Source organism: Schistocerca serialis, chromosome 8 (assembly GCF_023864345.2).
Source record: "Schistocerca serialis cubense isolate TAMUIC-IGC-003099 chromosome 8, iqSchSeri2.2, whole genome shotgun sequence".
NCBI classification, from domain to species: domain Eukaryota; kingdom Metazoa; phylum Arthropoda; class Insecta; order Orthoptera; family Acrididae; genus Schistocerca; species Schistocerca serialis.
Genome location: NC_064645.1, coordinates 430,389,964 through 430,415,816, shown reverse-complemented (window position 1 = coordinate 430,415,816; position 25,853 = coordinate 430,389,964). Strand labels below are relative to the sequence as shown.

The window sequence follows — 25,853 nt, the reverse complement described above, 5'->3', positions numbered from 1 at the left end:
GGGAGCCTTGATAAGGTGGAATAGCTGAGATAGACGTAAAGCTGGTAGGGTAGGGTCAATATTGGGGTGGAGTTCCTGTTCTGGGAGGGGGAGATAGTTGAAGTCTCGTTGGGAGAGTACGTGAAGTGTGTGTAAGTATTCAGTCGGTAAGATGTGTTGATAAAGGTGTGGCGGCATTCCAGACTTGGAAAGTAGAGGAGAAACTAAGATTAGTGGTGTCGAGTTTCCGGATGGTGCAGGTTGTTAGAAGATAATCAGTGTGGGTGAGAGGGGACGGGAATTTGACGTGTTGCTGAATGAATATTGTGGGGAAAGGTAAACGGATGCGGTAAGCGAGGAAGAATGCGTTAGGTCCGAGGATCTGGAGGGACTTACAGAACTGGGGTGGAGCAGAGATCCATGCTACATTCCCATAGCAAAGGATGGATGAACTGTCAATACACAGAATTAAATTTGTACTGAAATCTCAGTGCAAGAGTCGTACTTGAACTTGGCAACTTATTTAAAAAATGATGCTTCATGTTTTGGTCCTCAGCGTGGGACAGTGGCTGTTCACTGAATAGTACTGTACTAGCAGCCGTTATTTTGATATTCTTTTATTACACGACGAGTTTCGACGTTCCAATAACGTCATCTTCAGGCCTGTCACAGGAATGGCTCTGAGCACTATGGGACTTAACTGCTGAGGTCATCAGTCCCCTACAACTTAGAACTACTTAAACCTAACTAACCTAAGGACATCACGCACAGCCATGCCCGTGGCAGGATTCGAACCTGCGACCGTAGCAGTCACGCGGTTCCAGACTGTAGCGCCTAGAACCGCTCGGCCACCCCGGCCGGCTGTCACATGACTGACACCAGGTATCACTCGTGCATGTCTAAGACAAGGGTTTCATTGGGTAGAGGTATTTGAGCCTCACGTGCGCTCTGTTGACAACGTATTGAACTTCATGAGGATGTGTGCTCTTCACACGTGCGATGGACAGTTGCTTCACATGTACGAAGAACACGCATGTTCATGAACCTCGGGGATCTACGCAACCATATACGATTATTATAACAGGTGGAGCCCCTCCACGCCCACATCGGCTTGATAGGCAACACAAAAAGGTCTACTACCATATCTGCATAGGGGTAATTTTCACTACAGTGAGGCCTGGCAGGATAGGGGTACTGCGATGTTTGCGTGCGTCTCGTTAAGGTTAACCATTAATACATGCTCATCTGGAGATAGATCGGGTTTAAAATTGAACGAACGGGTAGCGGTTTGAAGAGCACAGGAAAAAATAGTGCCAAAGCAAGAGCCGAAAGAAAAAAAAAAACCGCTGCGATAGTTGGCTCGGGTTGAAAGAGCAGTAGCGGTTTTCTTGCTACCTGCGACAGGACGTGCAAGGAGGCTTTCTTAGTAGTGGATATCATGCTGGTCGATACCTTTGACGTTGTGCGGTGCTGTTACTCGGCGACTGCTCCTGGGTGCCGGTGTTGATTTCTCGGTCAGCGTCAGCATACCTGCAACAGGTTCATCATCGTTTTGTTTCCCAAAGGTCGTATACTAGATTCACAGCTTAGCGTAATTTTCGCGGTTGGTTTGTGCGTCAGTATGCGAGCTCGTCGGTTTCCCTGCTTTAGCCTGTTGGTCGGCCTTAATAGCAGCTGGCATATCGAGTCAACGTTGCTGTTATGCAGAAGCTTGCCGACATCGCCGCTTGCGGGTGTATGTTAGCTTGCCATAGGTAGTTATGCCGTAGATAGTATAGTCTTTGGCCGTTTATGCTTTCACCTATGGTTGTATGAAGGTAGTAACTGTTCTGAAAGAACAGATACCAATGATTACCATGCAACTTCTGTAGAAAGAAATGATAATTAATCTAAACCCTCAGCTACCAACAGGTGTTGATGATATACCTCAATGGGGGCAGCTGAAAATGTGTGCCCCGACCGGGACTCGAACATGGCAGACGCTCTATCCATCTGAGCCACCGAGGGCACAGAGGATATCGCGACTGCAGGGACTTAACTCTTGCACGCTTCCCGTGAGACCCACATCCCCAACTGTCCACAACCTACATTCGTAATATCCCTAAAGGATATTTGCCCATTCACTCATTACTCGCGCCAACTAAGGTGACGATTCCCGCAAGAGTTCGGGCAGAAATGGGCAAATATCCTTTAGGAATATTACGAATGTAGGTTGTGAACGGCTGGGAATGTGGGTCTCACGGGAAGCGTGCAAGGGATAAGTCCCTGCAGTCGCGCTGTCCTCTGCGCCCTATGTGGCCCAGAAGGATAGAGCATCTGCCATGTAAGCAAAAGATCCCAGGTTCGAATCGCGGTCGGAGCGCACATTGTAAGCTGTCCCCATTGAGGTATATCAATAACACCTGTTGGCAGCTGATGGCTTCCATTAGTTTTCATTTATTTCTACCTTTGGTTGTGATCATAGTTTCCCAGAGTAAGGATGAACGGACTGTTCGAGTGTCTAGAGTTCCTGTATAGTCGTGTGGCGTCTTTTTTGAATTCATTGTGAAGATCCACAGTGCGTGTGTAGCGCAGAGCGTTGCTAATGATGCGTAACACTTTGTTCTGTATGATCTGCAGGCGGCGCAGGCGTGCAGGAGCTGCGTATCCCCATACGGGAGCTGCATACGTCATCAGAGGTCTAATCAGTGTCACTTGTATGGACCTCGACACACTCCTATTCAGTGTGCTTTCCCTGTTGAGCATTGGGTAGAGCTGTTTGAGCCTCGCGTGCGCTCTGTTGGCAACGTATTCATTGTGGTCCCCTTATGTAAGTTTCCGGTCCAGCCAGAGACCGAGATACCTGACTTTCTCTCGCAAACGTATTGGGCGCGCATGCAGTGTTACCTGTCGACAGTATTGATGTTTGCGCAGTGGCTTCGGTCTGCGTGTTAACGGAACTGCTTCGTACTTGTCGACGTTTACTTTAATACGCCATCGTCTCAACCAAGGCTCGGCAGTTCTGAGTGCTGTTTGTATTCGTGAATTTATTTTTTATTTACTCGTCAAGTTCCGTAGGACCAAATTGACGAGCAAATATCCAAGGTCATGGAACGTGTCAGTACATGAAGTTACAACATAAACGTAATAACAGATAAACATAAATGTTCATGAACCTTAAAAAAGTCAGTCCATAAGTTTAAGTAAACGCTATCAGCAGTACAATAAAAATCAGCTTAATTTTTCAAGGAACTCCTCGACAGAATAGAAGAGGTGACCCATGAGGAATCTCGATTTGAAAGCGAGTGAATTACTGCTAAGATTTTTGAATTCGAGTGGCAGCTTATTGAAAATGGATGCAGCAGTATATTGCACACCTTTTTGCACAAGAGTTAAGGAAGTCCGATCTAAATGCAGGTTTGATTTCCGCCGAGTATTAATCGAGTGAAAGCTGCTTATTCTTATGAATAAACTAATATTGGTAACAAGAAACGACAATAAGGAATATACGTATTGAGAGGCCAATGTCAAAATACCCAGACTTGTGAACAGAGGTCGACAAGAGGTTCGTGAACTAGCACCACTTACTGACCGAACCGTCAGTTTCTGAGTATAAAATATCCCTTTAGAATGAGAAGAGTTACCCCAAAATACAATACCATACGGCAATACCGAATGAAAATAAGCAAAGCAGACTAATTTTCGTGTCGAATGATCACTCACTTCTGGTACCGTTCGAATAGTAAAAATGGCAGTATTAAGTCTTTGAACAAGATCCTGAACGTGGGCTTTACACGACAGCTTACTATCTATCTGAACACTCAGAAATTTGAACTGTTTAGTTTCACTAATCATATGCCCATTCTGTGAAATTAAAACGTCAAGTTTTGTTGAATTGTGTGTTAGAAACTGTAAAAACTGAGTCTTACTGTGATTTAGCGTTACTTTATTTTCTACAAGCCATGAACTGATGTCATGTACTGCACTATACGAAACTGAGCCAACTGCACACAACATCCTTTACTACCAAGCTAGTGTCATCAGCAAACAGAAATATTTTAGAGTTGCCCGTAATACTAGAGGGCATATCATTTATATAAATAAGGAACAGGAGTGGTCCCAACACTGATCCCTGGGGCACCCCCCACTTGACAGTACCCCACTCAGACCCCACATCACAGCCGTTATCACCATTGTGAATAATGACCTTTTGCTGCCTGTTGCTAAAGTAAGAGGTGAACCAACTGTGAGCTACTCCCCGTATTCCGTAATGGTCAAACTTCTGGAGCAATATTTTGTGATCAACACAATCAAATGCCTTAGCTAAATCAAAAAATATGCGAAGTGTTCAAAACCTTTTGTTTAATCCATCCAGTACTTCAGAGAGAAAAGAGAATATAGCATTTTCAGTTGTTAAACGACTTCTAAAGCCGAACTGTACATTTGATAGCAAATCGTGTGATGTAAAATGATCAATTATCCTTACTTACATAGTCTTTTGAATAACTTTTGCAAACACTGATGACATAGAAATAGGTCTAAAATTATCTACATTATCCCTTTCTCCCTTTTTATAAAGCGGCTTTACTACTGAGTAATCGCTCAGGAAACTGACCATTCCTAAAGGAAAATTTACAAATATGGCTAAATACAGGGCTAACATGTGCAACACAGTACTTTAATATTCTGCTAGACACTCCATCATAGCCACGAGAGTCGTTAGTCTTCAGTGATTTAATTATTGACTCAATCTCTCTCTTGTCTGTATCACAGACGAGTATTTCAGACATCAATCTCGCAAAGGCATTTGCTAAGAAAGTTATATGTTTTCCTGTAGAAGCTAAATTTTTATTTAATTCACCAGCAATGCTCAGAAAATGATTGTTCGACGGTTTCCAGTCTTCCGCAAGGACGGCGGTTTCATCCTCATAAATGGCTAACGTCGTGTTTTGTGTTGCAAATAGCTTCGAATATTGGTCGCTTGTCTTACACATGGACGAGTGTGGTACTTCGTGTCATTCATGTGACAGGTCTAATACGATGCGACTGGAACATAGAAACTGGTTGTCTAATAAAACACTGGCAAAATAACGGCTGTTGTTGCAGTACCAGTACAATTTATTTAGAGTTTTTATTACTTCCTCTGTTTCTTCAACATTAAGTGGTGTATCAGCTTTTAGACCGCTGACAGGCTTGACGTGAGTGGTGCGGTGTTGCAGGCCTACCAGCTGGGCATGTTCGGCGGCGACTACGCGTGGATCCTGCAGGGCGGGCCCGACAGCCGCTGGTGGCGCAACGCGTCGGCCCCCTGCCCGCCCACGCAGCTGGCCGCCGCCGTCGAGGGCCTGCTGCTCGTCTCCTCGCACAACCGCCTCGTCGGCAGCGCGCCCGCCATCTCGGGCATGGTGAGCGGCTGCGGTGCTCAGCCGGGCTGTCTGATCTTGCTGGTGTTAGGGCGAATAATGACTGGTCTGCCAAGTTCCTTTACAGTCGAAAGTGAAACGTTCAACCTTCAGCAGAGGACCAGCTGAAACTATATCATTCCAAAGACCTTTCCAAGTCTCAAACATCTATGATGTATACATGCAAGTATAGCGACTAATGAAATTTTGTATCAGGGCTCTGTTTCAAACCCGGGTCTCCTGCTCACTGGGCAGATATACACTACTGGCCATTAAAATTGCTACACCAAGAAGAAATGCAGATGATAAACGGGTATTCATTGGACAAATACTAGATCTCACATGTGATTACATTTTCACGCAGTTTGGGTGCATAGATCCTGAGAAATCAGTACCCGGAACAACCACCTCTGGCTGTAATAACGGCCTTGATATGCCTCGGCACTGAGTCAAAGTGGATAGCGTCTACAGGTACAGCTGCCCATGCAGCTTCAACACGATACCACAGTTCATCAAGAGTAGTGACTGGCGTATTGTGACGAGCCACTTGCTCGGCTACCGTTGTCCAGACGTTTTCAATTGGTGAGAGATCTGGAGAATGTGCTGGCCACGACAGCAGTCGAACATTTTCTGTATCCAGAAAGGCCCGCACAGAACCTGCAACATGCGGTCGTGCATTATACTGCTGAAATATTGGGTATTCGCAGGGATCGAATGAAGGGTAGAGCCACGGGTCGTAACACATCTTAAATCTAACGTCCACTGTTCAAAGTGCCTTCAGTGAGAACAAGAGATGACCGAGACGTGTAACCAACGGCACCCCATACCATCACACCGGGTGATACGCCAGTATGGCGATGACGAATACACGCTTCCAATGTGCGTTCACCGCGATGTCGCCAAACACGGATGCGACCATCATAATGCCGTAAACAGAAACTGGATTCAACGGAAAAATGACGCTTTGCCATTCGTGCTCCTATGATCGTCGTTGAGTACACCATCGCAGGCGCTCCTGTCTGCGATGCAGCGTCAAGGGTAACCGCAGCCGTGGTCTCCGAGCTGATAGTCCATGCTGCTGCTAACGTCGTAGAACTGTTCGTGCAGATGGTTGTTGTCTTGCAAACGTCCCCATCTGTTGACTCAGGGATCGAGACGTGGCTGCACGATCCGTTACAGCCATGCGGATAAGATGCCTGTCATCACGACTGCTAGTGATACGAGGCCGTTTGGATCCAGCACGGCGTTCCGTACTACCCTCCTGAACCGACTGATTGCATATTGTGCTAACAGTCATTGGATCTAGACCAACGCGAGCAGCAATGTCGCGATAAGATAAACCGCAATCGCGATAGGCTACAATCCGACCCTTATCAAAGTCGGAAACGTGATGGTATGCATTTCTCCTCCTTACACGAGGCATCACAACAACGTTTCACCAGGCAACGCCGGTCAACTGCTGTTTGTGTATGAGAAATCCGTTAGAAACTTTCCTCATGTCAGCACGTTGTAGGTGTCGCCACCGGCGCCAACCTTGTGTGAATGCTCTGAAAAGCTAATCATTTGCATATCACAGCATCTTCTTCCTGTCGATTAAATTTCGCGTCTGTAGCACGTCATCTTCGTGGTGTAGTAATTTTAATGGCCATTAGTGTATTAATCACTAGCCACCCTGGTTGAGAGACTCTGCACAGTTGCACGGACTACTCTATCACACGCCACTCCGCGATGCAAATTCCCGTCACGCCTCAACCAACTTTGTATCCCCTCTAAACACTAGTAGCATTGCAGAGGATCTCCTAGCCACTGTGCCAGGGAGGTGTCATGGTTAGCACATCTGTCTAGAGAGCAGGAGACACACATTCTAATCCCAGACTTAGTACAAATCTTCATTCGTTGATTCAGTGTGCATATATATCCCACACATGTCTGAGACTTGAAACTGTCTCTGGAACCATATGGTATCATTTAATTAAAACAGCTGTGACTTGGTTTCAAGCAGGATTCCCCCTTTCGTTCGATGCTGAGGTGCTATCCCAACACAGTTGGAGGGTCTCTGTAATGCTGTTCAAGATTAGGGGAATACCAAGTGAGCTGAGTCGTGAGTTAGAATTTCGACTGAGGAGAGAGTCCGTGCAGCTGTGCAAAGCTACTATGCCAGGGTGGGGTAGTAGCTGGAGCATCTCCCTACTGAGAAGGAGACTCAGTTTCGAAACCCGGCCTTGGTACAGATTTCCATTTGTTGGTGTCGTCTGCTTATATATCTCATATACTTTTGAGTCTTAAAAAGCTCCCTTGGAAGGGAGGCGTCCTAAGATAGTCCACGTGCAGTTCTGCAAAGCCACTGTCCAATGGTGCTGTAGTAGCTAGCGAATCTTCCTACTGTCTGACCCAGGTTCGAATCCCAGCCTTGGTACAGGTTTTCATTCCTCGATTCCGTTTGCTTGTATACACCATAGATGATTGAATCTTGGTAAAGTCACTGGAATCATGTAATTTCATTTGATCATAGGAGGGCTGGGTGTAAGGCAGGATCGTCCATTACGATCGGTGCTGATGTGCTATTCCATTACAGTTGGAGAGCCTCTACAATGCTGTTCGAATTTAGGAGGAATACCAAATAGGGTAAGGCTTGAATGGGAATTTTGATTGACGAGGGAGGGATGCTAGGGTAGCCTGTATAGTTGTGCAAAGCTAACTTGCCAGTGTGGCGTAGTGCTTAGCGCATCTGACTAGTGAGCAGGATACCCAGGTTCGAATCCCGGCCTTTGTACAGATCTTGATTCGTCGCTTCAGTCGTCATATATACATCATACTTGTTTCAGACCTGAAAATTTCTCTGGAACCATGTAGTTTGATTTGGTTAAAGCATCTATGCCTATGTTTCAAACAGGTTCCCCCAGTTTGTTCGATGCTGACGTGCCATTCCATTACAGCTGGAGAGCGTTTACAATGCCGCTCGAGATTAGGGGGAATATCAACTGGGTTTAGTCGTGAATGGGTATTTGGACTGAGGAGGGAGACGTACTAGGGTAGTCTGTGTCACGATGCAAAGCCACTCTGGCAGGATGGTAGTGTGGTTAATGCATCTGCCTAGTGAGAAGGAGCATTGGTACAAAGTTTCATACGTCACTTCATCTGCATGTATACATCATAGACGTTTAAGATTTGGAAAGGTGTCTGGAACCATCCAGTTTCATTTCCTTAAGGAACCTTACGTGAGATTCAAGCGGGAGCCGCCATTTCGATCGAAGCTGAAGTGCTACTGCAGTACAGTTGGAGGGCCTCTGAAATACTTTCGAGATTAGGGTAAATACCAAGTGGGCTGAGTCGGAAATGGAATTTGGGTTGACGAGAGAAGCGTGCTAGGATAGCCTGTGCAGTTGTACAAAGCCATTGTGCCAGGGTAGCGTAGTGGTTAAGCGCATCTGCCTAGTGAGCTGGAGTCCTGGGTTCGAATCCCGCCCGTGGTATAAATTTTTGTTCGTCCTTTCAGTTTGCGTATATAACAACTTCAGCCTAAGTATGGTACAAATGGCACTCCTTGCCAGAATTAAACCGTGGCAGGCTACATAATTTCCATAAGGTGACCAAAAGTCACGGTAGGGCGTTTTGACAGGAGTCGATGGTAGACTCCGGAAGCCTTCATCTCTATGTTCTTCAGTCCAAAAACCGGTTTGATGCAGATCTCCACATTACTTTATTCTGTGCAAGAAACTTCATTTCTGCATAACTATTGCTACCTACATCCATTTGTATCTGTTTACTGCAGTCGTGCGTTGGTCTGTCTCTTCAGTTTTTACCCCCCTCTCATCACGCATCCCCCTCACTTCCCTCCCTTACCAAATTTATGAATGCTTGATAAGTACATGATGTGAGCTATCAACAGCTCCCTTTTTTTTGGTCGTGCCATAAAGCTCATCTATTTCCATTTGATTCAGTACGTCTTCAGTAGCTATCGGTTCTACCCATACAATCCTCATTGCTAATCCAATTTCCTCAACATAAGTTGATTTGATTATAATACATCCCCATTGCCCTTGTTTCACTTTTTTGGTATTCATGATATAATCGTTTTGAAATTTCTACCCACTCCGTTCAACTGATCTCCCAAGTCTTTTGCCGCGTCTGCCAGAATTTCTATGTAATAGGGAAATGTAAAAGTTTTTATTCCTTCTCCCTGCACTCCAGTTTCCTTTCCTAATCTCTCCTGGGGTTCATTTACTGCTTGCGCATTGTGTATATCCATCAGAGATAGGCTACAGACCTGCTTCAATCCCTTTTGAACCACTACTTTCAGTTTGTGTATAAGTTGGACATAAACTTTCTTTCTCTGTACTTCATATCTGCTACCTTCAAAATATGAAAGAGTGGTTTCTCTAAGTCTACAAGTGCTATAAACGCATGTCTGTCGTTGTTCATGCTGTGTTCTGACATAAGTTGTTCAGTCACCTGTGGGCATCATTGGAGGCTGTTTTCGCGCGTGGAAACGCTGTCTTTGAGAAAATGAGGAGTCATCTTAAACAATGTTGACTTCGTTAACCAGGTTGCTTGTGCAAATGTGCTAAGAACCCTACGTCTTGTAGTATCATCCCACTTTCGAAGCTGGAAACTCATGACGTACTGTCACGTTCATGCCACATCCACCTGTAAGAGACTGTTCAGATAATGTATCTACCCTCGCGCCGTACGCTGCTTCCAGCTGTAACAATCGGGGGACTCATATGTTATATCGTGAAATCATTAACTTACAGATCATCAAGGGGGACACAACCTTACAGGAATACCCAGCAACGATATTTTAACACGTTTTATGCTGTAACAAGGGAAGTTCGTTACTTCGAACGCTCACAACTGCCTGAAATTATGCTTAGAATATAAATCGCTCACCCCAAAAGAACGTGATATTAGCCATTTGCATGCAACACTGCGCTTCTTATCAAGAGAAGTACTTGCGTAATCAACTATTCATGGTATTCATGGTCTAAGAGAGAAGAGTTTTGGTAGTCCGAAGAAAAAATATCAATATAAACACCAAAAACATACATACGAATGGCGTTCAATACGTAATGCAACACATTTATTTCTCAGCGATTTTCGTTTAAAAAATGCGACTTTATTGTGGGACATAGTGGAACATTCCCGCTGCAGCCTCTGTAGTTCCACCAAGTTCCGATACCTGGCGGCGCTGTACGTAGCCTTTAAAATGGCGTCTGTATCTGAGGTGCATCCCAAGCAGAGCACTGCCATTGAGTTTCTTCTGGCCGAAAGCCAGAGCATCGCAGATATTCATAGGCGCCTGCAAATTGACTTCGGAGACCTGGCAGAGAACAAAAGCACGAGGAATCGTTGGGCGAGGAGTCTGTTATCATCGCAACATTATCTTCGCAACAAGGTCGCGCAAACCTGTCCGATCTCCCGCTTAACGGCCGGCCGCACGCGGCTGTGATTCCTGCGACGTTGGAAACGTTTGTGTTCGTCGCCACAAAAATGCAATCGAACTTCTCCATGATAACGCAAGGCCTCGCACAAGTCTGCGCACCCGAGAGGAGCCACAGACTTCATTGGACTGTTCTTCGTCAACCGCCCTACAGCCCGAATCTCGCACCTTCCGACTTCATCCGTTTGGGCCAGTGAAGAGAGCACTCCGCGGGAAGCAGTACAAGGATAGTAGTGAGGTTACTGATACAGCAGGACGTTGGGTCGAACGGCGACCAGGATAGTGGTACCATGCAGACATTCACGCCCTCTCAGTAAAGTGGCTTAAGCCCGTCGCACTGGAAGGAGATTATGTTGCAAAATTGGGTTTTGAGCCAAAAGAGTTGGGAATAATGTGGTGCATTGGAATGATGACTAAAACCAACCTCCTTTCAGAAGAAAAATGTCTTACGTTACTTGTTGAACGCCCCTTGTATTTCAATGTCGTGCATTATTCCCGTATTTTTCCTATGCTTAAATTAATTACGCTATCTGACCAACAAACATTTTCCAGTATCAACGGCACATTATTTACATTTTCAGACGATGATATTGGAACGTCAATAATACTTTTGCGAAAACCTGGGGTATAATAATTACATTATATATTTGATTTTATGCTCATAAGCTGCCTTTTACCAAGTAGGTTTTAACATAAGCTTGTACGTCGCTGTAGAAAGGTGATTGTATAGCAAAAAGTGAAGTCTGATGAAATGTTGAGCGTATAACTTAACAAGTGCTTATTCGTGTCGTAGTCTCACAATATCAACAATTCTTCTCATGAAGAGCTAAAATTTTCTAAAGAAGTAGACATGAAGAGCTTGGCAAAACTTTGTTGTCGTCGATGTATGTTAGTCCTATTTTACCGATATTTTGTTTCATTGCGTTGCCTAAGTTCCTCCGTTACACCTTCAATAGGTGATCATGCTAGTGTATCTCGTGGTAAGACGCGCAGTTTTACATGCAAACGGATGATTCCTCTGTTCTAGGGATGAGCGACGTATATCCTAAGCACATTTTCATGAGATTCTGAGCGTTCAAGGTTACGCACTTCCCTTATAAATACGTGAATTTGCGGTGACTGCGAATATTGTTGTACATCGTGCTATTGTTCTCCTTTTGCATTTCCCAGGTGCGTTGCGTTACATGTTTGTAGGCGCCTGAAAGTGACGGAAACTGCGAATCACAAAAAAAAAAAAGAAATTTACACCCAAAAGCGGAAAGTGACCTCCTTTATGAAAGTTACGTCGTTCCCTTCAAATACAATAAACGAATTACCACACGATACTCCACTTTATCAGTGGAATGAACTAATTTACTTTGGCTCTTCTCGCGGCGTGCTACGGTATTGTGGTGCGGCGACTACAGTGAGCAACAGGAATGCAGACTTGTACCTACAACAGACAAGTTAAATATGTAAATTTGTTTTTTCGGTGTGATAATTAGTACCTTAGGACTACCCTTCCTACGCCCGTAGGCGCTTTAAAAAGTAAATTACGCGTGTCATTCTACAATGAGACCACTGCGCAACAATAGTGGTACATTGTAAGAAGAGACTACATGTTCTAACTTTTCTGCACACACAGTTCTACTGTCCGACGTGTAACAGGTGTATCACACTGTGCAAGTAAAGTGAAGCGACAACTGGGAACACACACCAAAGCCGAAATACGCCGAAGAGTACGATTTTTCTGAGCAAAACGTCTGAATTTTACACAGATTCACCGTGATGTTCTGACGTGGTGTGGACCAAAATCACAGTCGCGTCCAGTTGTAGTGAAACGGTGCCAATAGTTAAAGCAAGGCCGCATGGACTTCGGTGATGCAGAGAGGGAACGAAGGCCAAAGACATCGACCACAGACGGCAATGTCGAGAAAATCGAGGAACTGATTCTCAGCAATCGCAGGGTGACTATCGCTAACACTGCTCACTAGATGCGCATCTCAGTAAGCAGCTCATATTCTTTCAAGATCGTCTTAGAACATTAGAAACTACGATTACACTGGGTCCGCGATCACTGCCATCTGCAAACAAAGGCGCAGGGTTTATGGCCAAAAAGAAGAATTAAGCAGAGGCGTAGTTCTCCTACACTACACTTCAGCACCTTCGGATCAAAATCAGTAAAGCTTACAAGCTGCCTAAAAGTGCTTCAGTTCTCACGGCGGAGACCGTGGCAATTTTTGAAGCAATTATGTTTGTACTTTCAACTTTCTTCTTAAAGCTATTAATCCTGTCCGACACCAAAAGTGTTCTTAAAGATATTCAAGACCGAAGATGGAATTAAGCAACGAACTGTTATATTTTGGATGTGATACTGGAATATATTCGCTATAAACGGAGAGAGAGCAGGCAATCATTCTGCTCTGGGTGCAGTCCCACGCTGGCATCCGATATAATCAGGAAGTTGACGTTTTAGCGAGGCAAGCTGTATCTACAGGAACTGTTCTCGATTTGAAATTACTTTATACAGATTAACACGTGAAGTCAAGAGCCACAGAAGAGAGCAATTGCAGGAGATGTGGCATGCGTCCCAACAAACGGAAGGTGGATATCATGAGGTATTACAACCTCAAATTACTACAAGGCAGTGGTTTGCGAGGACTCATTCTGACCGATCTACGATCTTCACCATCTTTCTACACCGCTTTATCCCTGCCTCGTTTCCTACACATCTGTACAGTATCAATATTTACGATTCCCCTTCATGTGAAGGTGATTCAGATTCAGAAGCTGATATAAACCACGTCTTGCCTTCGTGTTCCAAATTTGACAATGGACGATTGGAATTTATGAAAAGTTTGATGAGTATGGGTTACCTCCTCCATCAGTCAGCGTCTTCTCTTTGGTTTCTAAAGACATTCACCTGTATAAAGTGATTGTCAGTTTTCTTAAGAGTATAGGGAAAATTCTTTAGTACTCATATTTTCGTTTATCTGTATCACTTCTTTATTAAATTTGAGAAGTAGTGCGAACTGATGACGTAAATACGTCTAGTTCACTTACCATTCGATTTGTTAAACATTTGTGGAAAGTTGATGGTTTGAGCTTTCGATTCTGTTGATATGCATTCACGTATTTTTCTGTACAATTATATAGTCTATATACACATGCGTTCCCAATAGCTAAACAAACTGCAAACTTTCGAGGCCAAATGAAACAAACATCAACGATCAGCACCTTCCATCTCAAAGAACATACGCTTGGCTTCAACATTTTCGTTGCAAGGTTTGGAATCATTCGCCACAAATTCCAGTCCTGCACCATGCAGTTACCATCATTTCGGTAAGCTGAACGAACTTCTGCGGGGGAGAGATTTTTTCCAGCGGAAGTAACGTTCACACAGCATTTCACAAATGGTTCTGTGACAAACAGGTGATTTTCTATCGACGAGGAATTGCAGGGGCGGTAGAATATTCCGCCGTCGTCTATAAAAAGTTGGTAACACACTGAAAAAGCATGTCGCCTATCTTTGTCACTCTGAAGTGACATTCAATAAAAATTACTTGACCTGTCATAATGATCCGTATGCGTGCAACAGGATGCGTAGCTGGCCATTAAAATTGCTACACAAAGAAGAAATGAAGATGATAAACGTGTATTCATTGGACAAATATATTACACTAGAACTGACATGTGATTACATTTTCACGCAGTTTGGGTGCATAGATCCTGAGAAATCAGTACCCAAAACAACCACCTCCGGCCGTAACAACGGCCTTGATACTCCTGGGCATTGAGTCAAACAGAGCTTGGATGGCGTGTACAGGTGCAGCTGCCCATGCAGCTTCAACACGATACCACAGTTCATCAAGAGTAGTGACTGGCGTATTGACGAGCCAGTTTCTCGGCCACCATTGTCCAGACGTTTTCAATTGGTGAGAGATCTGGAGAATGTGCTGGCCATGGTACCAGTCGAACATTTTCTGTGTCCAGAAAGGCCCGTACAGGACCTGCAACATGCGGTCGTGCATTATCCTGCTGAAATGTAGGGTTTCGCAGGGATCGAATGAAGGGTGGAGCCACGGGTCGTAACACATCTTAAATGTAACGTCCACTGTTCAAAGTGCCATCAATACAAACAAGAGGTGACCGAGACGTGTAGCCAATGGCACCCCATGCCATCACGCCGGGTGATACGCCAGTAAGGCAATGACGAATACACGCTTCCAATGTGCGTTCACCGCAAGTTCGCCTAACACGGATGCGACCATCGTGATGCTGTAAACAGAACCTGGATTCATCCGAAAAAAAGACGTTTTGCTATTCGTCCACCCAGGTTCGTCGTTGAGTACACCATCGCAGGCGCTCCTGTCTGTGATGCAGCGTCAGGGTAACCGCAGTCATGGCCTCCGAGCTGATAACCCATGCTGCTGCAAACGTCGTCGAACGGTTCTTGCAGATGGTTGCCGTCTTGCAAACGTCCCCGTCTGTTGACTCAGGTATCGAGACGTGGCTGCACGATCCGTTAGAGCCATGCGGATAAGATGACTGTCATCTCGACTGCTATTGATACGAGGCTGTTGAGATCCAGCACGGCATTCCGTATTACCCTCCCGAATCCACCGATTCCATATTCTGATAACAGTCATTGGATCTCGACCAAAGCGAGCAGCAATGTCGCGATACGATAAACCGCAATCGCGATAGGCTACAATCCGACCTTTATCAAAATCCTTACACGAGGCATCACAACAACGTTTCACCAGGCAACGCCGGTCAACTGCTGTTTGTGTATGAGAAATCTTTTGGAAATTTTCCTCATGCCAGCACGTTGTAGGTGTCGCCACCGGCGCAAACCTTTTGTGAAAGCTCTGAAAAGCTAATTATTTGCATATGACAGCACCTTCTTCCTGTCAATTTCTCGTCTGTAGCACGTCAGCTTCGTGGTGTACCAATTTTAATGGCCAGTAGTGTATGTCCCAAAACGCCGCGCGTGAGAACGGGATATTCCGGTGTTCATACCACGAATTCTGTTGGTGATAAAAAGGTAGGGTCAGTGTTTTGGATAGCCCCTGGGATAGGGACGATTTGTGTACCCAACAGAAGTCCATCTTGGTGTCATTACTACAGTACAGGATCAAAGTACGAGTATTAGACACTTCTTTCTGCTTAGGCAAACGAAGCAAGCATTCGAAGACGGCTGTGCACAGCAACTGGCTGATATTTTTGCGATATATTTCTAAGATCCCGATCTCGAATGAACTCGAAAATTTTCTTGATATCCGTATCCGTTTCCAAGATACAGAGATTCAAAGTTATAATACTTGTACACGTAAAATACTTACGTAAAATCCGCTGTAAGACGAAAACGTAGTTTATCAAGTGACGTAGCACGGACAAATATGCTCAACAATGTCTCCATTATCGTCTGGGAATCCCATGTTGCGGTGCTGGAGCACATGCAGATTTTTTTTGCACGTAAAATCCAGTCTGAGGTGTAAAATTAGCTTTGCGTTATTTCAGTTTCACGTAAGTAAACTATCTAAATTTTACTGACCAATACATATTTTCTTTTCAGATGAGTTACGTGTCCTACGACAGTAAGGACAAACAAGCAACCAGCGGAAAAATGCTTCTATCGGAGTACAAAAAATGAATATACTTTCCTGTTTATTTAAAAGACTCTGAATTGAAAGGGGGGTACCAGTGCCTCATTATATCTGCCCCACCCCGTTTAAAAATTTTCCCAAATATTTAGGTATTACAATACATGCGCGGTTTTTAATGCTTAAAAGAGAAGAAAACAATGGCAGTGGCAAAGAGACGGAAAAATTAATGAATGCTAGAAGGTAGCAGGCAGTGGTTGCTTTATAGAAATGACGAAGGACGCAGTGACAGTGTGAGAGAATGAGAGGGACACAGTGGCGGTGGAACGTAGCTGACAGTGAGAGAACAGTGATATGAAAACAGTGAAGGAGACAGTGCCAGAGGCGGGGGCGAGGGGGATGAATAAAGACAAAGAGCAAGTGTGTGAGAGCCAGTGAAAATGAGAGACAAAATATAAGACAACGACAACGAGGAAGAGAGAGATAGTGACAGTTTTAAGATACAGCAGCATTAGCACGGAAGGAATGACATGTTAACAATAAGAGAGAGCAACAGGTAGACAGTGACAGTTCGAATATAATGAATTTCCTTGAGACAGAGAAGTTGCTGTCCACGCATCAGCACGGCTTTAGAAAGCATCGCTCCTGCGAAACGCAACTCGCCCTTTTTTCACATCATATCTTGCGAACCATGGATGAAGGGTATCAGACGGAAGCCATATTCCTTGACTTCCGGAAAGCGTTTGACTCGGTGCCCCACTGCAGACTCCTAACTAAGGTACGAGCATTTGGGATTGGTTCTCAAGTATGTGAGTGGCTCGAAGACTTCTTAAGTTATAAAACCCAGTATGTTGTCCTCGATGGTGAGTGTTCATCGGAGGTGAGGGTATCATTTGGAGTGCCCCAGGGAAGTGAGGTAGGTCCGCTGTTGTTTTCTGTCTACATAAATGATCTTTTGGATATGGTGGATAGCAATGTGCGGCTGTTTGCTGATGATACTGTGGTGATGATGCTGTGGTGTACGGGAAGGTGTCGTCGTTGAGTGACTCTAGGAGGATACAAGATTACTTGGACAGGATTTGTGATAGGTGTAAAGAATGGCAGCTAACTCCAAATATAGATAAATGTAAATTAATGCAGATGAATAGGAAAAAGAATCCTGTAATGTTTGAATGCTCCATTAGTAGTGTAGCGCTTGACACAGCACGTCAATTAAATATTTGGGCGTAACATTGGAGAGCGATATGAAGTGGGACAAGCATGTAATGGCAGTTGTGGGGAAGGCGGATATTCGTCCTTGATTCATTGGTAGAATTTTGGGAAGATGTGGTTCATCTGTAAAGGAGACCGCTTATAAAACACTAATACGACCTATTCTTGAGAACTGCTCAAGGGTTTGGGATCCCTATCAGGTCGGATTGAGGGAGGACATAGAAGGAACTCATAGGCGGGCTGCTAGATTTGTTACTGGCAGGTTTGATCATCACGCGAGTGTTACGGAAATGTTGCAGGAACTCGGGTGAGAGTCTCTAGAGGAAAGGAGGCGTTCTTTTCGTGAATCGCTACTGAGGAAATTTAGAGAACTAGCATTTGAGGCTGACTGCAGTACAATTTTACTGCCGCCAACTTACATTTCGCGGAAAGACCACAAAGATAAGGTAAGAGAGATTCAGGCTCGTACAGAGGCATATAGGCAGTCATTTTTTCCTCGTTATGTTTGGGAGTGGAGCAGGGAGAGAAGATGCTAGTTGTGGTACGAGGTACCCTCCGCCGCGCACCGTATGCTGGATTGCGGAGTACGTATGTAGATGTAGATGTAGATGTAGACTGCAGTAATAGGGCAATATGAAGGAGATTGTGGCTGTGACAGAAGAGACAATGACAGACAGTAACAAACAGATAATGACAATGAGTTGGGCTGAATGGCTAAGTGAGAAAGGGGTAGCGGAAATGGATGTGTATGAGCGACTTAAGCGATTGTTAGTGGGTGTAAGTGAGTTACAGTTAGGGTTGCTTGTGGGAATTTGAGGTGAGTTGTTTATTAAAAATGCTCTGTTACGTTCGCATCCCTAAATTTTGGGGGAAATTTCGAAAAGGTAGACTGAAGCAGCTGTTACTCCACTTTTCAATCAGTCTTTAATATAAACAGGAACATATTCACATTGTTTTGTTCTCCGATAGGAACATTTTCCCGCTGATGTGTGAGATACTTTTTGAGGTAACCTAGTAGATAAATGATTTAAAGGGCTAATGGCCAGCGTGTGGCGTCCGCCTGCCGGCAGACGAACGCGCACTTCGTGGAGGAGTTCTCTCGGCGCGCGCTGCCCGTGTCGCCGTACGCGCCGCAGACGTACGACGCGGTGTGGGCCATCGCCCTGACGCTGCGCGCCGCGCACCGCCGCTGGGCTGGCGCCACCACCGTGCGCCACTTCGACTACTCGCGCCGCGACATGGCCCAGGAGTTCCTGCGCCAGATGGGCCTCCTCAGCTTCCTCGGAGTCTCGGTAAGCTCGCCGCCCGCATTACGCAATCGCTAGCATGCCGCACCTAGTACCGACTGGCCAAAACAAAACTTGTTCGGAAAGGACAGAACAAATACCGACCTCAAAGTTATGTACGAGGGTCACTCCAAAAGATATGCTCACTATTTTTGTAAAAATACAGTTTTCATTCTGCATGTCTGAAAGTCTTACAGTGTGTAGATACATCCTTCCCGCTTGTTTTCAAACTTAGTTCAACCTGTTCCTGTGGGTGGCGCCGTCACAGCATGTCTTCAAGATGTCTGCTACACTTGACGTTCGTCCTTCTACCGTAAATATAATAGACTGGCCCTGACGTCATTTTCGTAGCTCCAACATCCCTGGGCTGAAGTCACGTGGATGTTGGCAAAACATCGTTGTTTCGTGTTGCGCTTATGGCTGTGCTCAGCGCTTTGTCGGGGGAAATGGCATTACATTTCACGTGTAAGTGTTTCTATGACAGTGCAGATGCGTTTATTGAAATCTGCTGAAGTGACTTTTATATGTTTTTTACACTTGGAATAGAGTATCACGTAAATTAAAGTGTTGAAAGTGATGCCTGTAAAGTCAGACTCATATTACATTTTGGAAAGTATCTATGATAATTCGCTTACAGAAGTAAGTATAACTGTTTCTCGTTCCTACTGTGTCTTTTAGCCGTTCTCCTTGTTCGCTGTCCGCCTTCGTCCCTTCACCGCATGTGTTCCTGTTTCTATGCGTTTGGGCGCTGATGACCATGCTGTTTAACGCCCGAAAACCTCAAACCACACACACACTACTCATAGTTTCCCTAATGATGAAAACCGAAGGTAACTTTGGATACAGGCCCTGAAACGGAACAACTTTAAGCCATCTGCACATACGCGCCTTTGCTCGAAGCACTTCGAGGAGAAGTGTTTTGATAGGTTAGTTATTATTTACAATGTATATTTATAATTTTTATTTACAGTGTCTGTCAATTTTAATCCTGATGTATTTGTAGGGCTAAGACTGGAAGGAATTGGCTAAGTAGTGATGCTATCCCGACACTTTTTGATTTTCCGGAGCATATGAAATCGAAGAGGCCTAAGCTCCGTAAATCACACACTAGAAGGCGTTCGTTAGGTGATGCCTCGTCTTCTGAAATATGTGCTTCCAAAACCTGTAAGTCTGAATGTTGTTATAATGTGTGTGATAACTGCGAGTTAGTAAAATATTGTATTAGAATAGAACTGTAGCACGTTACGTTTTTTTTAAACTGATTGTTTAAACTTTTGTAAAATAGAGGGAACTGAACCTTTGAAGTGCACCTAAAATTGATAGTCTAAAATGGACCTGCTCCTACAGTCGGCAATTTTGGCACCTATAGTTGACATAATTCTCATATCCCATTTTCTTTTATAAGTGACTAGAGCTCAAAACGCGGCGAATCCAATGTTCAAAGTTTTGACACGAGCCCACTCTTACTGTTTAAAAGAATTTTAACCACATTTTACTTTAATTGATAGTTTATAGTAATTTCGTCCCGCTGCCCACCAGAGTGGCGTTCGATGTATTTGTTAGATTTTATAAATGGTACTGTGAACAAATCCAGGTCAAATGTAGTTCTGGCACAATTTTTCGAAAACAAAAAAGTAATTTTTCTTGGAAGCGTTTGGCAGTCAGTTGAGAAATGTGGGGAAAGTACGATACAAACATAGGATGGTAGACCGCTGATTTGAAATCGCGCCACGTTTTGTGGTCTATGTTGGAGCCACACCAGCCCTATAGCTTTTGCACAGTAAGGCCAGTCTACTAGTATCTATGGTCGAAGCGTTCGTCAGAAGCAAGTGCTGTCATAGAATTCCTGTGCTGTGAAAACGGGACAGTGGGAAACATCCGCAAGAGGTTGAAAAAGGTGTATGGAGATGCTGCTGTCGATCGCAGTACAGTTAGTCGGTGGGCAAGCAGGTTACGTGATGAAAGCGGGCACGGCAATATTGAGCATTGTCCTCGCAGCGGCAGGCCTCGTACTAGACACACTCCAGACAATGAGCAGAGAGTTAACGAGTTGGTGACTGCTGACAGACGCATCACAGTCAACGAATTGTCACAATACGTTGGGGTAGGGGAAGGAAGAGTTTGCAGAATACTGAAAATGTTGCCGTTAAAAAAAGTTTGTGCTCAGGTGGGTTCCCAGGATATTGACAGTGGCTCACAAAGAAACAAGAAAAACGGTATGCACCGAACTTTTGGAACAGTACGAGAATGGTGAGGATGAATTTCTTGGAAAATTTGTGACAGCTGATGATACATGGCTCCATCATTTTTCACCAGAGACGAAGAGGCAATCAATGGAGTGGCATCGTGCAAATTCACCCAAGAAAAAAAATTCAAAACCACACCTTCTGCTGGGAAAGTTATGGCTACGGTGGTTTTCGATTCCGAAGAACTCTTGCTTGTTGACACCATGCCAAGTGGAACCACCATAAATTCTGGTGCATATGTGACGACACTGAAGAAACTTCAAGCTCGACTGAGTCGTGTTCGACCACTCGGCAAAAGCAGGATGTTTTGCTGTTGCACGACAATACACGGCCACATGTCAGTCAAAAAACCGTGTAAGCGATCACAAAACTCGGATGAACAACACTGAAACACCCGCCTACTGTCCTGATCTGGCTCTATGTGACTATCATCTCTTTGGGAAACTGAAAGACTCTCTTCGTGGAACAAGGTTTGAAGATCATGACTCCCTTGTGCACGCTGCCAAACAGTGGCTCCAACAGGTTGGTCCAGAATTTTACCGTGCGGGTATACAGGCGCTGGTTCCAAGATGGCGTAAGGCAGTTGACACGGATGGAAATTATATGGAGCAATGAAAATATTGTTCCTAAAGGATATATCTACACACTGTAAAACTTTCAAACATGTAGAATAAAAGATGGATTTTAAAGAAATAGTGTGCATTTCTTTTGGAGTGACCCTCGTAAATGGTACCATACAACGTTACCAGCGGTTAGCGCTAACTACTGCTCGTAGCAGTCCGGCAGACGGTTCGTCTGCACAGGGGTTTCGTTGCACACCTTTGCTTTATACCCTTACATAAGCGATTAACGACTATTAATGTGGCCTCTGATGTCAGTCAGTGACATACTGGCATGCAACAATAAACCGAGCAATGAAATCAGGAATTGGAAAGAGGAATGCAAGTTTACCACACTTTAGAATTACATCGTTCCTTTATTAATAGAAAATGGCATTGCTATGAATGAGGGTACTACACACAACTGTCTAGTCGAATCTAAAATAGTTTTAGCAGAGCATTTCCCGGCAATAACAGTTCACTACATCACAGACATTGTAAATCCCAGAATGTTCACAGCTCACAAACTTATAAACTTAAGACTATCTTCTGAATGATGCTATAGGCGTGATCCCACCTTGGAACTAAAACACGTGTGTCCCCAGGCTGCTCTAGCCCAGCTTACCCGCCCGGCTCCCATACCCACAAAAAGACCACCATCTTTGCCTTGCGTCTCTGTCCTACGTTTTGTCACTAGGCACACAGCTCTAGTCAAATTAACATCCATATATCTCACGATCATTCGTTTACACTGTTCGTAGTATACAAATACTTAAACCAAATATATTACACAGTTCTGTACACACTGAGTTGCAAACATAAATTCGTTTTCCGCATGTTCCTATGTCAATGACAATGCAATTGAATGGTAAAAATCTGGAATTATGAAGTGGACTTTTGGGTGGAGTTGTGCGCGGACATTGGCCAAGGGGACAGTTCGGCAACACGGCACAACATGCGAGTGTTGCACGTAGTCTTGCTGCTGACGAGAAGGCGAGGTATGCGGCGACAAGCGACAGTCTGCGTGACACTGCGAGCGCCCACATCTATCTTGTACCGGTTACGCTCGCCGGTATTATATTATGTATCGTGACTAGTTGGCATAGGGAAAGGAACGGGAGGAGGGGCTGCACTACCGTACAAACATGTTTTATAATTTGGTTTTTGTGTCTCAGACTTAGTTTTAAGAAACGAGTACATAGATGCAGAATACAAAATACAGCTACACAGGAATGTGGCAGTTAATACAAACGAATACAGTACAGCTTTACAAATCGAAACTAACGTAGAAACACATGACCAGAAGCTGCAATGGCGGTTTATAAGTACTGTTCAAAATGACAGCCACGATGTGTGTGGCAAAGTTGAACTCTTTGCAGGAAGGATTGCTGAACACGATGCAATATGTCTGTATCTCGTTGCCTAATATCACAGGCATGTTTTATTCTGCGTTGAAGGGTGTTGGCATCAACAACCTCTCCTTCATAAATCACAGATCTGATATGGCCCCACAAAAAGAAATCCAGTGGATTCAGGTGTGGCGATCTTGCTGGCCATGCTGCAAGGCCTCCACCACCGACGCATTTCGAAAGGAAGGCACTGTCCAGGTGGCGTCACACTGTGCGGCTGAAGTGAGCGGGGGCACCATCATGCATGTACCACAGGTTCATACGAGAGGCCAAACTAACGTCTTCCAACAATTCTGGTAATGCGGCATCCAGGATACGCAGATACCGCTCTCCTGTAAGCCCTTGTGGTAGCACATGTGGCCCTATGAGATGGTGATCAATAATACCACACCGCATCGTTGTTGGTACCCTCGTATCACTGTGCTGTGGGGGTTTTCTTCCACCCACTCGTGCCAGTTATGCGAATTCACTATACATTCCATCGTGAAATAGGCTTCGTTGTTGTTGTTGTGGTCTTCAGTCCTGAGACTGGTTTGATGCAGCTCTCCATGCTACTCTATCCTGTGCAAGCTTTTTCATCTCCCTCCTGCACTGGGAGATGAAAAAGCTTGCACAGGATAGAGTAGCATGGAGAGCTGCATCAAACCAGTCTCAGGACTGAAGACCACAACAACAACAACGAAGCCTATTTCACGATGGAATGTATAGTGAATTCGCATAACTGGCACGAGTGGGTGGAAGAAAACCCCCACAGCACAGCACAGGCTTCGTAGGTGAACAGTATTGTTCGTGAACAATGGTGGTCATGGGTCCGACGCCGTAGGATAAAGTTACAGAAGACCAGCCTCCTCTGGTAGTCTTCCGGCAATAATGTCTGTACCTTCTGCATGCGAAGGGGATGGTAATGGTTTCTATGGAATACTCGTATAACAGTAGAGTGCTTATTGTTCGGTCCTCCGCAACAGTTTGTAAGGCGTGCAGTCCGGAACCGCGCGACTGTTACGGTCGCAGGTTCGAATCCTGCCTCGGGCATGGATGGGTGTGATGTCCTTAGGTTAGTTATGTTTAAGTAGTTCTAAGTTCTAGGGGACCGATGACCACAGATGTTAAGTCCCATAGTGCTCAGAGCCATTTGAACCTTTTGAGCAGTTTGTAACACTTTTTCTTCGTCATGTGCACTGTACGTCTACGGTCGGCGACGACCACTAAATCCTGGAGGTGCTTGCTACAAATGCACCATACTCCCTCAAGCGCCTGTTCACAGAGTAAAACATTTTTGGGGATGGAAGGCGCCGGCTAGGAAACCTCTCATGATACAGTTGCCTTGAAAAGTCAGCTCTTCCATCTGCAAGGCCGTAGGTGAGGTGGATGTCGGCATATTCCTCGTTTGTGAAACCTGCTATGTTACTGTAGTAACACTGCGACGCGGCCGTTAGCAAGTGTCGGCACGGCTAGTATCGGGCACAGTGAGCAGCTGAGAAGTGTTGTAAACACGTCATGCACTCCGCGGTTTTACTTCCGCCGTTGACCACTCTCTCCGCTTACAGGACACACATACCCTAACGTCAGACTGTACCCTCCGTTTCCGCCGGCAACGTGTGATTCACAAGTTCTGATAAAATTTCACATAAATTACGATGGAATTTGTTCTTTCTCAAATCTTTCAAACGCTGGCAGATACACATCAGCTGATTGGTGTGTCATGTGTTGTATTTATGGGTGAATGACATGTCGTAATCGTGAGGCTCATCGGTATCTCGTTCAATGGTTAACAGGTGTTTTTGTTTAACGTACACAGTACACCGAGGAGAACGAAATTAACAACGTTACGTCATGTGTTACGCATAGCAGCATGCGGTCCTCGACATATTTTCCCTCATTTATGACTCACTCTGTATATGGAAAGTACACTAATAATCAGAGCACACCAGTCACTCAAGTCCTAGTCAGCTATCCAGTTAGTTTCACGTTCCATGGATCATTTTGCACGACAAATTGCAATAATGTGGACCAAGTTATTTTACATTTACTCTGGAGATTTGTAAATACTGTTACATGCTGAACATTTATCTTTCTAAATATACAGATGTTAGTATTCCCAACCACCATCTTTTACATGTCACAGTAATAGATATTTTTCTACATGAGTTGTCAGGGAGAAACTTTTTCAGTTTGTTTTAAAATTTTACAATGCTCTGTGTCAGGCTTTTTATATCACTGGGTAAGTAATAAAAACTTTACTTGCACCATTGTGCAACCCTTTTTGTGCTAAAGATAACCTTAAGGTGCAGTGATAAATGCCATTTTCCCTTCTGCTATTGTAATTATGTACATAATTGTTCCTTTTGAAATGTAGTAGATTATTTACAACAAACTTCATGACAGAATAAATACACTGTGAAGTATTAGTCAGGAGGCCAATCTCCATAAACAGATGTGTACAAGATGACCGAGGGTGAGTGAGACATATTGCTATTACAGTACGATTTTGAGCAACGAAGATTTTCTTAAAGATGAGTTGCTCCAGAATATTATTCCATGTGGCATTATTGAATGAAAATATGCAAAATGCGTCTTCCGCCGAGTGCAAGTCTTATTTCAGGTGACGACATATTGGGTGACTTTCGCATTTGTGATGATGAGATTATAATAACAAGACCCAGTCCACTGGCAGAGAAAATCTCCAAATCCGGCCGGTAATCGTACCCGGCCCCGC

General features: G+C 44.6%; 1 protein-coding gene and 1 non-coding gene across 2 annotated transcripts in view; both read left to right on the top strand.

The window, feature by feature from the left end:
* Positions 1-25,853, top strand: part of LOC126417051 (gamma-aminobutyric acid type B receptor subunit 2) — a 430,259-nt gene that overhangs the window by 195,308 nt on the left and 209,098 nt on the right. Inside the window, exons 7-8 of the mRNA XM_050084943.1 lie at positions 5,178-5,363; positions 18,668-18,889. Of these exons, the coding sequence (XP_049940900.1) occupies positions 5,178-5,363; positions 18,668-18,889 (408 nt within the window). The remainder of the gene's footprint in view (positions 1-5,177; positions 5,364-18,667; positions 18,890-25,853) is intronic.
* Positions 8,761-8,833, top strand: Trnat-agu (transfer RNA threonine (anticodon AGU)). Its single transcript has one exon. It is a non-coding gene; the product is annotated as a tRNA-Thr (tRNA).